This window comes from Scomber scombrus, chromosome 5, assembly GCF_963691925.1.
Source record: "Scomber scombrus chromosome 5, fScoSco1.1, whole genome shotgun sequence".
Lineage (NCBI taxonomy): Eukaryota > Metazoa > Chordata > Actinopteri > Scombriformes > Scombridae > Scomber > Scomber scombrus.
In genome coordinates, this window is record NC_084974.1 from 16849180 (window position 1) to 16862854 (window position 13675).

General features: G+C 39.9%; 1 protein-coding gene across 1 annotated transcript in view; it reads right to left on the minus strand.

The window, feature by feature from the left end:
- The window catches only part of LOC133980844 (CD166 antigen homolog A-like), a 39407-nt gene extending 26090 nt beyond the window's left edge, over window positions 1-13317 (minus strand). Inside the window, exon 1 of the mRNA XM_062419660.1 lies at window positions 13056-13317. Within this exon, the coding sequence (XP_062275644.1) occupies window positions 13056-13116 (61 nt within the window). The 5' untranslated portion in view covers window positions 13117-13317. The remainder of the gene's footprint in view (window positions 1-13055) is intronic.
- Between the last annotated feature and the right edge of the window lie 358 nt (window positions 13318-13675).

Below are 13675 nucleotides of genomic sequence, written 5' to 3' on the forward strand. Positions count from 1 at the left end.
CAAAGCACAGACGCACGCACACTGCTTCCTACTTGTCCATCGACCCTTCCGTTGGCAATGACTTCATTCTTCTGTTTCCGTAAGAGCTGACCTCACCCAAATCTCCGGTTATAAACAAATAAGAATACGATTATTAAATTCCCTGTCAGTAGCAGACACTACTGGAAACGAATGGGTCTCCATGCCTCGACTGTGTCACAGTGACCATGTTTCTCAGGTAAGGATTCCCCTTTTCCCATTTCCAAATAAAAGACACAGCGTGCAAGCAAATCACTAGTTTGAAGGGCAAATGACATTATCAAATCATTTTTAGCTATTAAAATGGAAAAACTGGGCAATGACACCCTCAATCCCTCTGCTGCACAGATAAAGCTCATTATAATAAGGGTTATGACACGTTAGAAATAATCATACAACACTTTTCTCAGTTCTCAAAGTAAGGAATCATAGATTTACGCCTTGGGTGTGTGCATGAAAGGCAACAAATCCTGAAAAGCAGCTCTGATTAATATTCCTGCTATATATTCTTGGGATTTCAATGTATCCAGCTGAACTCAAAACATTTCATGCAAGCACCTTAAGTAAGCAGAGTCTTGAAAACAGGTATCTGATTTCACATTTCTTATGGTTCCCTGATGTTTTTTCTAGGTTTAAGATTATAAGGCACTGATAAATGCACAGTTTCTTACTGGGCAGACTTGCTGTTTGAAAACACTTTCTTCCGGCTACCACAGGGAAATGTAATCAACCCAATTAAGGCAAAAAAAAAAATGCAGTTAAACTGATAATACAATAAATGTTTACAGTCTAATGAAATAAATGTAAGGGTTAAAGAGGTGCAGCAGATGGTGTGATACTACAGATGGAGCCTCTAACAGTGGGTAATGCTTCTCACTAATGAATATAGTGCCCTTTGAATTACTGAAGAGCTTGAACTGATCCATAAATCTAAGTGCAAGAAATGAATCCTCATGTTGCCATAATGTTTCCATTTTGTTCTCCCTCTTCAGCCAGATGTGTAAATAGGAAGCTTTAAAATATTCCTGACGTTCAAAACAACCTCCTTAAGAGCAAGGTGCTCGTTGTTTCACCAGGTCTCTTCAAAAGGTATCACATCAGACAGGAGTAGGTATCAGTTTTATGCATATATACAGGCTAGACTACAGCAGACACTGACTTCTGCTCTCTGGACTGCAGATTGATCATAATTCAATTGTATTAATAACCTAAAAGGTCCACTAAAGCCATAATGAGATATGGCAAAAGAAAGCCAAGGCTAGTATTGAAATGATAAGTCAATTAATTGATCAGAAAATCACTTTAAAGCTTTAATGAAAGTTTTTCATTATCAATCAATCTGCCCACTATTTTGGTCAATATTAAATAAATTAAATAAATTATTTAGGTCATTTATTGTTTAAAAAAACATTGACATTTTGGACTGTTGGCCGGATAAAACAAGGAATCTGCACATATTCTGTGGGAACATGTGGTGAGCATTTGCCCTTATTTTCTGACAAAAATGCTAATGATTATTTGTACTGCTAGCTGGGAAGACCCTTACCCTCACACACAATATATTACACATGCAAACAGAGAGAGTCCTACAGAAGGGTCAAGACTGGCACATCTACCAGACTAAAAGCATCCGCCTGTTGGTGAAAAATTCAGTGAATTACATTATTTTTCAAAATATTAGCCCCGACTAGTAGCTACAGAGTCCACTATTTACCAAGCTGCAATCAGCCTTTTGTTCAAGTACCTGTCTGCCTGCACCACAAGTGTTCTCTACCCTGTAGGCCGGCCTTGTCCCTGCCCCCACCCCAAACTCCCTCAGCAGAAAAGCTTTGAACATTTGCAGCCCATTGGCCCCGGGAGAGCAGTTGTGTTTACTATTTTACTATCTGTATGACCACATTAAGGTTGTTGGTGGTGCCTGAGGATACCAATCATACATGTTGCTACAACACACCCCTGTTGAAGGTAAATGGAGCCTTGTCTACACCACACAGTGCTGGCAGAAAACCCACATGTAGGAGATGGAGACGAATCAGCCCTAGTAAACAAGGATGCACTCACTTATCAGTTTTAGAGTGCTTCATTAGACCCTGCATGAGGCATGGACTACGTTTTTTCCAACATTAAATGGATTATTAATGGAAATATGCGCAGTAGTTTTATTATCTGAATTTCAGGCAGTTTGCCATCTTTGCTGTATCACAAAGTATGCCTTGTTATGCTCTAAACAACAGAACATATTAACAGGTAGATATTTTCATTTGCTCAGCAGATGGCTTTCAGTGCAGCGTTCATCTGATACCTACACATTAGTTGATCAAAGAGTCGTTTATGATGTTGTGGACTCATAGTGACAGTCCTGACCTTCTAACCCTTCATTGTGAAACAGAGCAGGCAATGCTCCCCATTCCAATAAGCCAAGCAGCCTGGTTGGTATTAAGAGGGCATGACGGTTTCAAATTGTGTCCTGCTTCTGCTTCTGGCTCTGGGGGGGTCCTAAAGCCGCTGCTGGCTAAACAGAGCGGAGAGCGGTGGGAGGAATACATGGAATGCAGATAATACATACAAAGGATTATGTACCTGCTTGCACATCAAATCTGTGTGGTTTCACATTTAATACCCGTGGACCAACGTCTGCTTTGATAGAGTTCTATGAAAGGTTGGAGATTAACATGCACTGTCAGACCACTGAGTCCTCCTATGACTTCAGGACTTTCAGATTTAAGGTGGCGGGATAACTGCTAACATGATTCGGCTGAAAGGTTTTACTAGTGCAAACTTGGAAGCTGTATTTTGCATATGATGAATTTATGTATTCCATAAAGGGTAGCAGGTTTCTTTATGAGGAATGAATTAATCTATGTCCATAAGATTAATTTATTTGTTGGTGAAGCAAGGTCAGTAATAGTGTTATCCTGTTTTTTCAGTGACACACAGTAGATAAAACTGTCACATCAAACCCAATCTTGCTCTATTGTTTGCCTCTTTTGTTTCTATAGGTTGAGATAACCACTCTCAGTTTATGTAATTCAGCATGTCACTGTCATCTTGGGTGCAAGGGTCCTTTAAGGCATAATAATTTCATTAGTAGTGGCTATTACATTTTCTTCTTCCATCATGACATGAGGAAAAGCCATGCATCAAGATAAGTGCTTTTAACCATCAACCCTGGCATTGCTCATCTTAAACCGCTCCCCCCTGCCTCTTCTCCTGTGTGGTACCTTCAGAACAAGCTACTTTTGTGAGCAGAGGCACTGCATATCTATCTGATAGAGAGTTTTCCTGGCAGCAGAGATGCACACCACTTCACAAAAACCTGTCAATACGCAAAAATGTGCCAACACCTCTGAACTACGCCTGAAAGATGTTCAAAATATCTACAACGTGGCCTAAAGAGCTTAGAAGTAAGATTCTCCATGGGAATGTTCGGCACAGACAATCCCCTTTAAGCAAACTGAGTCAACACGCTGTTCAGAAAGTCCTCTGGGGGAATGAGTTTCTTCTACTGCAGGGTCAGACAGAAACAGAGCGATTCAGGCTAAAGCTGCCCTTAAAGGGGATTTATTAGGCTTTTCGTTATTTTCAGTCATATATATATAATGTAACAATGTTATATGTTCATATTAAATGTTACCAAAGTGTCAAATAACAAGGTACACATATGTAATATTGATCCTTTTGAGCAAAAAGCACCAGCTTCAGACTGCTCTGAATGTTTTCTTCTACTTGTTAGCCCAAGCTTACGTCAATGTGAGGCAGTTTTCTTTATACATATCCACACCGCTGCGCTAACAGTATGGCATTTTTCTATTGTTTTGGGGTAGTTACGCTGAGCCATGACTAACATCTTTTTAACTAATCCTTTTAAATAAAAAAAGCCACAAATCTCTTCTTAAACGTTAATATTTTTTGGTTTCTTTTAGTCTTCTGTGATTGTAAACTGAATATCTTTGAGTAGTGGACTATTTGTCAGGACAAAGAGGACATTGTAGATTGTATCTTGGGCTTCAGGAAACAGTGATCAATATTTTCACCATATTCTAACACATTATGGATCAAAGTGCTAATCCATTAAACAAGAAAATTATCGGCAGATAACAATAAAGTTTTACCAAGTAAACAATAGCATTTTAAACATCATTGTGAGCATTTAACATTTAGTTCAAAGCACCACTTTTCCTTTGCCACACAAAGCTGCTAGCATGACTCTTAGTGTCTGAAATCACTCCCTTATTCACTCATTCTTTACTCCATATATAATAAATACTAAATAGTTCACTTAGTAATAAGCAGCAAATAAAGATTTTGGACACTATCGTCATAATTTTGTGCCATCAACATCAGCTGTGGAGTTGCGCGATAGTAGTTTTTTACATCTTTAAAATGTGGAGCATTGCATTGTGGGATTGTTAGCAGCAAGTACTTTTTTTTCGTTCCATGGTGGAATATCTGAGGGCACTATACATATACAATGGAGATATTTACATATTCAGGATTTGCACTCAAATAAAATGGTGGAGGGTAAGTGTAGTGCACTATATAGTAAATAGGGAGTGATTCTGGACATAAAAGTTGTTTTTACAAACAAAGCAAGAAGGGACAAATCATATCTAAAAAATGTATTTCTTACAAAACTTCAATGTCTTCAATTGTAATTTATAGAATACATTTAAGAATTTGCATGTTTGCAGATGTAATGCCCCAAGACAGGAAAATGCGGTAAATACAAGACACTACTAAGGAAGACAATAAGAAATATATTTCAAGCATAATAACTGAGGAAATACTTCCCTGAGTGGAAAGGTAACAAGGTTCTCCATTATTGGATACCCAATGGGTAATTTTACTGTGTTAATAAATATTGGCGTAATGACAAACTGTGGCTGTGATGTTGCCTTGGTTTGGTAAATCCATTTGTGTTGGCTTTGTTTACAGATGAGCATGCTTTGGCAAGCCCCCAATAATAGGACAAGTAATCCTGAGATTTCTTTTTAAAAGAGTGGATGAGCATTTCACTTTACCTTAAATGTCCCTAACATAAACTCTCCAAAATATAACTGTTCATTTGTCACTGTCATTTTTTTGCTGTGTGACCCTACACATCCAAATTAAATCACTATCATTATAGAGGAAATGATGTGTCATGTACTCTGTATCTACTACTTGTGCAGTGGGAAAATGAATGGCAGCATAATGGGTTATGGCATCTTCATTACTCAGAATTAAACACTGCAATGTAGATTTAACAACGTCATCACTCTATAGACTACCCAGGCATGGTAATAATGCAGCTTTTATGTGACACAGGCCCTTTGGTAGAAAGGCTGCTGCAGAGTTTACTATTAAAACATTCCTGCCTTTTTTTTCTTTTGTGCCCACTATGCAGTCAAGCCGGAGAAGAATCAGTAGATTTGTTTGTACTAAGAGGATAAATCAGTACAAAAGTCTGTGTTTAAATTGCAACATGAGAAGTGTAATACTTAGAAATTCTTCACAGGACCGGGCTATTTGACAGCTTAAGACATCCCATTATAAAATTAAGTATTGCATCCAATTACAAGACAAGCATCTTTTCACCTTCCTTGTAATGTCTGGCACTGGAACAGCTGAATGCTTAACAGCAATGCTGAACGTCTTATCATAAAACATCTACAAGTCATTCATCAGCCAAAGCATCGCTTGTGCGGTAATTGCCATGTGAAAAGCCACCACTTGACTTCTTTAAATAAAATCTGATGTTGAATCTGTAGAAACAGAGCTTCCGCTGTTGCTGATGCACTTTTGCTTACAGCATGACAATTTAGAATAATGTAATCTGGTGTGTCTGTGTGCAGTACATTTCTTCTCACTCAATCATAGTTTTTCTAAGTAGTTACACACTAGCAAGTACATGCACCGAGGCCAGGAAAGAAGTCTTAACTGTTCATGGCTTGAATGTGAAAATTGCTTCCAAAAGCAGGTGAATTAATGATTTATGTATTATATGTAGCATGGAACATTTACACAAAGGGTCAAATAATCATCTGCATTTTCAATTATATATACAGTACCAGTCAAAAGTTTGGACACGCCATCCCATTTGCTTTAATGAGAAAATGTGTCCAAACTTTTGACTGGTACTGTATGTACATTGAAATAGAAACATGCAATTATCAGTGGGTGCTTACAACAACATCTAACATGGATTGAAGTGGATGTTGAGTAATGCATGCAAACGTGGATATTGTTGCAATACTATTTTCACACATTTGTCATGTTTAAGTTGGTTTGGTAAAGTCTGCATCCATAATATCACCATTTGAAGAGGCAGCTGGAATTTTCCATTCCATTTCCCATTACTTTTAGCTAATTACTTCAACCGAACTGTTATCCATTATGTATGAATTACTTCTGGCTAACTATTTTAATTTATCTGCTTGTTTGTTAACTTTCTTTATGTGTCCACAGCACCAATGTGTGGCTTTAAGGTATTATAAATGTGTTCAGTTGGTGGGGGGTGTGCAGGGCTGCAACTCACAAATATTTTCATTATTGATTCATCTTGTCTTGATAAATCAACTAGTCGTTTGGTCCATAAAATGTCAGAAAATGCCAAAAAATGATGATGCTCTCAAATGTCTTGTTTTGTCCTGACCAACAGTACAAAACTCAAAGATATTCAGTATACTGTCACAGAGGACCAAAGAAACCAGAAAATATTCACTCTGCAGCTGAAATTGAATTAGGACAACATAATTTTGACCCTTTTCTTAAAATAAATGATTCAAAATGATTAATCAATTATAAAATAGTTGGAGATTAATTTAATAGTTGGCAAACAATCAATTACTTGACTAAATGTTACAGCTCTAGAGGCCTCCATTGTGCAATGAACCTATTGTAGCTGGCAGCTTGCTAGTTATTGTGACAATACATTTTCTAAAAATGAGCGCCAATTTGTAATTTTATAGTTATTTTCTCCCTAAGCACAAATATAAACGTGGACGTATTGTTTTACTGAATTTTCCCTTTTCAAATTATATTTGAGCTACACCTCAATGTCTCCATAGCCCCCCCGGTTACTGCAGAAGTACTCCTGGTTAATAATCTGACATAAAGAGAGGTCTGAAATCCATCTTGCAAATAAGATTTAAAAAAAAGATTCTTACCATTGTAAGAAAACCTACAGTTATCTGAGGTATGAGATTGATTTTGTTCTCCAGGATGTTCTGGACCTTTATCAAGGTTCAAGGGTATTCAGTCTTATGTGTATTGATACAATGATGAACCAGAGATGGACTTACCACTTAATCTTTTATCTAGCTTCTTACTTACACACTAAGTGAATGGCAGACTTTTAAATCCAATCAGAGATATACTCTTGCCATCCCCTATGAATGAGAGTCTCTCTGAATGAGATCTCCTGTCTCCTGCAAGTTCAACCAAAGCAGCGTGTAATCAAAGATAGCTTCAGGCACCACAGACTGCTGCAGTCAACGAAGGAAGGATGGTGGACATCAGCTCAACACAAAGAAACAGCTTTTAAAATGGAAAGAATGTGAATAGCGAGGTCAATTGCAGACACAAAACCGTTCTGTTGAATCCCAAAGGGAAGACGTAATGAGTAGCAGTGCAATGTTTCATGAATGAAAAACTTCTTAACAGCATCTGAATGAACAGAACGACTTCTCAGTATTGCAAATAGCTTTGACCCAACAGAGGCTGATTCAGAAATGAATGAGAAGACAAAACTCCATGTCGTTTTATTATTTGGCCCGGGGCTTAAAATGAATGTTTCACATTTTGCACAAAAGCTGCACCAACCCGACTGACTTCCCTGAACCTAAGACAAGTCCAAATAAAGGTTTGATACAATAGCTACCTCCTGCCTTGCTACTTGACTCTCATAAATGGGCAGAAATAATGACTTTATGGCAGTGCAGGCATAAATATCAGAGGTTCAGCCCCTTCATCGGTCAAAAGGAGCCCCTGCTGCTGATACTCCAATGTGCTGTCAGTGGTGAGAGAAGTGCAATTGCTTTGTCTTGTTATCTATAAGATACATTTTAATGAGAATAAGAAGTTCATTAAATGTAATTTACAAAAACAAAGGCCATCTAATGCCCATGCCCCCCGGCTTTCCACACACATGTGCCCCTTTATGGTATTCCTTAGATATTCTCTGCGGTGGTATGATTACCATCAGTTAATGGAGGCCTCTCAAAGAATTCATTAAAACAGAGCATTTACTCTAATGGAGAATTTGAACAAAGATCCAGGCCCAGTTAAAGATGGGTGTGGCTACAGGCTTTTCATATGGAGGAGCCCCCCCCCCACAGTCAGGTTTCACATGTGAAGTGCAGGGACAGGCAGCAGCTACTCTGTGCCCTCTCTGAGGGGTGTGTGCTGTTCCATATTAATGACAAAGGGAGGAGCGGGAGCAAGAAGTCGCTATCATACACTCATTTGTTTAAAAAGAGCCTGCTTCACAATATAGTCGGTGGGAGTCCACAGGAATCCAGTGAAAGCTGGGGGCTGCGTCAATAACAAAAGACAGAAACAACCTCACTTTTTGTCCCTGAAACAAGAGCTGCCCAATTTCAGTATGCCGTTGGTCTTTCACCAAAACTAAAGACACCTTCGTGCATTTCAATGGGGGTATTCCTGCATAAAGAAAGAAGCACAACTGCATAGCATAGTCATCTCTCTCCTGTTGTTAAGCCTTTCTTTATAGCTGAAACAATGAAACTCTGGTCCCTCCCCTTGGATAAAGAAACAAACCAGTATTTCGCAGGGCAGAGCAAGGAACCTGTACACAAAATGAGAAACCTGAGCTGTTGTTCAGTCTGGTAAAACATGATAACAGTCTAGCTCACTTTTAAATAATCCCACCTCAGTCTAAACAAGTAAAACAGCACATAAGAAGTCATTAAGGAGCCAAATTCAACAAGGTTTTCTTGACCTAATTGGCAAATTAAAACAAAACCGGAAGGCTAAAGAAGCAATTTTAGCTGACTTTATAAAAATGGAATATATCTCACACACTCCCGCAGTAAAGTGGGGCAAACCAATCACAAAAGTGTAATTAAGATTCACTTGCTGCTGTTTTACTGATAATCCTGTGTGTAAAACTGTCACAGGCGAACAAAAGACCCTTTTCCTCATTGAGTCATTGCCTGAGAGTGATTACTTTTGCCACACAAGTCCTTTCAATTTCTCAAGGCAAGATCACTCTGCTCGGCAAGTCCAGCTGAGAGTATATTGCTCTCTCTGACATGTAGAAAACTCAGCATGTTCACGTGGTAGCTCGTATAACTTCACAGCTGTCTCACTGCATCTAATCTAAAAGGTGAAGTTTGTTTTAGCAATGAGATTTTTGAACAAATCTAAAAGTAAACCTTTAGAGCTTTTGTCATAAAAGCTTAACAAGTTCAAATCAAGTCAATTCTAATGTTAAAACTTACAATTTATCATAGCTTAGCTCAACATGAGTGATGGGAGCAAACTGCTTTTCCTTCAACAACTGCACACACAAACAGGAATCATAAAGAGACACTAACCCCCATCATGACCCTAAAATCAACACTAATCCACCTGTTCAGTGTTCTGCTGGGGGTGGAGGGTGGAGGGTGAGAAAGAGCATGTGTGCACTATTCCTGCCTACTGTGTGAGGGGGTGAGGAGCAAACAAAGACCAAAAGAAATCAGCAATGCATATCCATATTGAACTGTGTTACATCAGAATTAATGCTTTTATCCAACTATACTCTTTCATGTTAAATTGATTTACACAAACTGGGATGAGTCTACATTTAATTTTAGTGTGACCATGTCCTTACCATGTGGGAAAGATGCACACGTAATTAGCTTCATTTCATTTCTTCTCCTCCTGTCACGGTTATACAGCAGGCTAATGATCGACTTTAATCTGAGATTTCCCAAACTTTTGAACTAAAACCTTCTATTTGCTCTTTTTTGTGTCCTGCATCAAAGATTGTGTAACAGCCACGTTTTAATTTCATCACTTCAGGTTATTTTTAGATTTCCCATTGCCCAAGAGCTCGATCCTCACATCCAGGCTATAAAATGTGGCTGCCAGGGGCGCTGGTAGGAATTCTGCACCCCCTGATGTGAGGTGACACTGGGTTCCCCACCATAATGCAGTTTAATTTACAGTACAACCTCGCCTGTCTCAGAGGCCCCTCTCTTCTTTAAAGAAGCCCAAGATATGCTCCTTATTTTCTCTCCTTCAGCAGCACATCTGTATTCTGCTCATATCCACTTATTTCTTACTCTCATCAAGGTATAATCCACACAAACTCCTCTAATGTAAATATCTGTTTTGTGTGATTCTTGTGTGAGAAAATGGCATTTGTTTCACTTTCTCTTCAATACTTAGTAGATTACCATTAGACAGCAACTGATACTAGACAAGATTCCACTTCACACCCTCTTCATGCACGGGAGTCCTACAGAGCTTTTTGAGAGACATTATGAGCTGCCAAATTTAGGTTAAGCGTCCAGAAGAACAATGAGCTGTAAAGATATCACATTTGGGGCCATTTTAAGCATCCCTACTCTAATAAGTGAGAAGAAGAGCTTGTTAGTCAGATTATGCTATGATTATGTTTGGCAGTCGGGTTCAATTATTTAAATTCTGCAGATCCCACTTTTTCCTCATGTATTTACTCAAATTTCTTTGCTTCATAATTTGATTTTGCTCTCCATCTATCCAGCTAGTCATTTCTAATAATTGATCAGCTGATAAAAAATAATCGACATTCAGAGAGGAAGTTTAAAAGTGGAGTAGTCTTCAGATTCAGCATTTATATTCAAAGCCTGACTCATAGCTCTCATGAATGCGTCTGAATTTTGCATGAAAGAATGCAATACTTGCAAGTCACAAAGAAATCTCTTTTCAAAAAGGAGAAAAAAACCACAGACTTCAAACATTGAGAGGAAACTGCCTATAAACAAGAATAGACATGCACACAAATCCAAAGTTGTACAAGATCTTACATGTAACCCACATGTACAATTAAATACGCTCTTTTCCCTTTTCCTGTGCATTCACATCAGTCTGAATGTAACCTAGTTAAAGATGAAAGAAAGGAGAGCGAATCTATCTCAGGTGAAATTGGGTGACCCCCACAAGAGATCAGTCCATTAGCAAAAGGGAGAGCCCCACTCGCTTGACAAGTAATACCAGCTGTGACACCGAGCGCTGTCTGTCTGGGCGGGGTGAGGGTGGTGGTGGTGGGGGAAGGGTGGAGACAAGGCAGCGAACAAAAAAACAGATGCATCTTTCTAGACTATTTGTTCTAAGAGTAATTCAGGGATCTGTTTTTCTGCTCTATCCGGTTTTGGCCATATGCCTTGGCCTTTAATACTGTAGCCCCGGGAGCTGTTCCTTTTTTCATCTGTTCAAATATAATAAACACACAGGCCTGTTTTTTATTAGTATTGTTGCTGTTTTTATTGCAAATCCCAAACTCAATAATCCACATCAGTCAGATTTTGCCCATACTGAGCAACTTGACAAAGAACATTTCTTTTGTGTGAATCTTTCATTATTGACACTTTTTTTACAAGAACATGAAGAAGCCAACAGTGACCATCTGTTGTCCAAGCAAACACACACACACATGTTCTGCCCATCAGGTCAGGGCAGTGTGTCTGCTAAACACACAGTGGTGTGGACGACCCCAACGTCTAACCTCATTACCAACTGAGTGCAATCTCTACCAGTCTCAAGCACACAGCACTGCAGCTGCACAGCGGTGTAAAAACACCTTGAAAGGGCCATTCGCTTCCTCTCAAATAAACCACCTGAGCCTGACTGATAGCTGCTGCATGGGTGTTAATTTACAACAACAGGCGCCACCCTAGTGTGACGAGGTAGAACAGAGTACAGTGAGATCAACCTCTCTGCCCCTTTGCTGTCCAAGGGAACACTCCCGTGCAGCTTTGCATAATGGCCTGGCTGAGTGAAGTGAACACATGATGCTGCTACCTGTTGGCTTAATGTTGCAGGCAAGGATGAAAAGATATCTTCTGCACATTAAATATCAAGCACAAAATGGAGACAAAGAAAGCATTTTTTTTGCACCTGTTCCAAACATATTTTAGAAAACACCACTTCATGCCAAGTGTCTCCATCCACACCATACCCAAAAGAGCAACATTTCATAGCCAGAACTTTGACGCATTCACATGCACACACACACACACCCACACCCACACACACACACACACACACACACACACACATTACAGGTGCCAACATCCTAAATGTGTCCTATCCTCTGTGTTAAGGGAGCCAGTGAGGTGCGCTTTTCCCCGCCCAACGGGCAGCACATAATTACAATAAATGAGACAGGATGTGAACGCAGCATCTTTCCGCTAAACAGCATGGTTAACAGGAGAGATAACACATGAAACTGAGGCATCATGATGACATCATGGCCTGAGCACACGTGAAGACTGGGTGAGGATGACTACCTCACTGCCTCTCCCATCATGGGTAGCATGCAAAAAAAAGGATGGACAATATCACGTCACATAAGCAGACATGGGAAAAGTCACTTCTTATAGATATTAGGAGGACTTAACAATCTTAAATAGAAAAAATTAATCTTTCTTCTGTGAGAGTTAAGTTTTTAAACAGATTATAGATTTGGATTAGGCATTAATGCATAGTGTGGTTTATAAACTGGCAGAAAGAACAATAGATTATGTAATAGATGCCTGATTTTGTAATTGTTTAAACAAGAGGGACATTTCTAGAAATACAATTTAAATTAAAATCATATAACACAATCAAATCGGTGACTTCTTAACTTATAAAAAACACAAAGCGTCTCTGCTCCACTTCCCCTCCTCCAAAAATGTGATTGATAAGCCGGTCTGAAGTTTTGGTGGCACCTGCGTGTGACAGCTGGGAGTTTTTTCTTTCTTTTCTTTTTTTTTACCCACCCCCTCTCATACCTGCAGCTAAGCGCGAAGACGCATCCCGCATGAGCAGCACCACTGCCCCGCTATAATGAGACAATAGCTTACCTTGGCAGAGGAGCGTGGTGAACAGGAGGGCGCGCACGCAGCTGGCGGACAACAAGTGCATCCTTGCAAGTCTCACAGATCCTCAGTTGGCTGTTGGTTTTAAAGGTTTGTTTGAAAAAGAAACACTTGCTTGAGTTTTTGTTTTCTTATTTTTCTTCTACTTCTTCTATGGGTGGGGTTAAAATGGTCCTCGTGAGCTCGGTTGCTGGTTCTGTTCAGTTTTTGGCTCTCCTCCCAACGTGGCATGTGCTCGCCAACTCGCGCTCGCATCAGTTCTGGTGGAACAGGTAATCGCGAGGGGTACGCAGACAAGCGCGAGGGCGGAGGATACTGTCTGCAGCTCCGCCTCTAACACCCCCCTCTCCTCCCACACCTCCCCTCCAGCTGCACCCCCCCCCCCCCCCCCTTCCTGCTCCCACACACAAGTGCACCCCCCTCCACCCTCCCTTTTCTTAAGACCCCCAGCAACTCACTCCCTCGTGTTCACCCACCTTCTCCCTCTCGCTCCGTTTTTACTCTCACCCCCCCCACACACACACACACCCTCTCTCCAACAGGCACACACACACATGCACACACATACAGCCAGCATGTGAAGCCTGTAAATCATGCCTCAGACT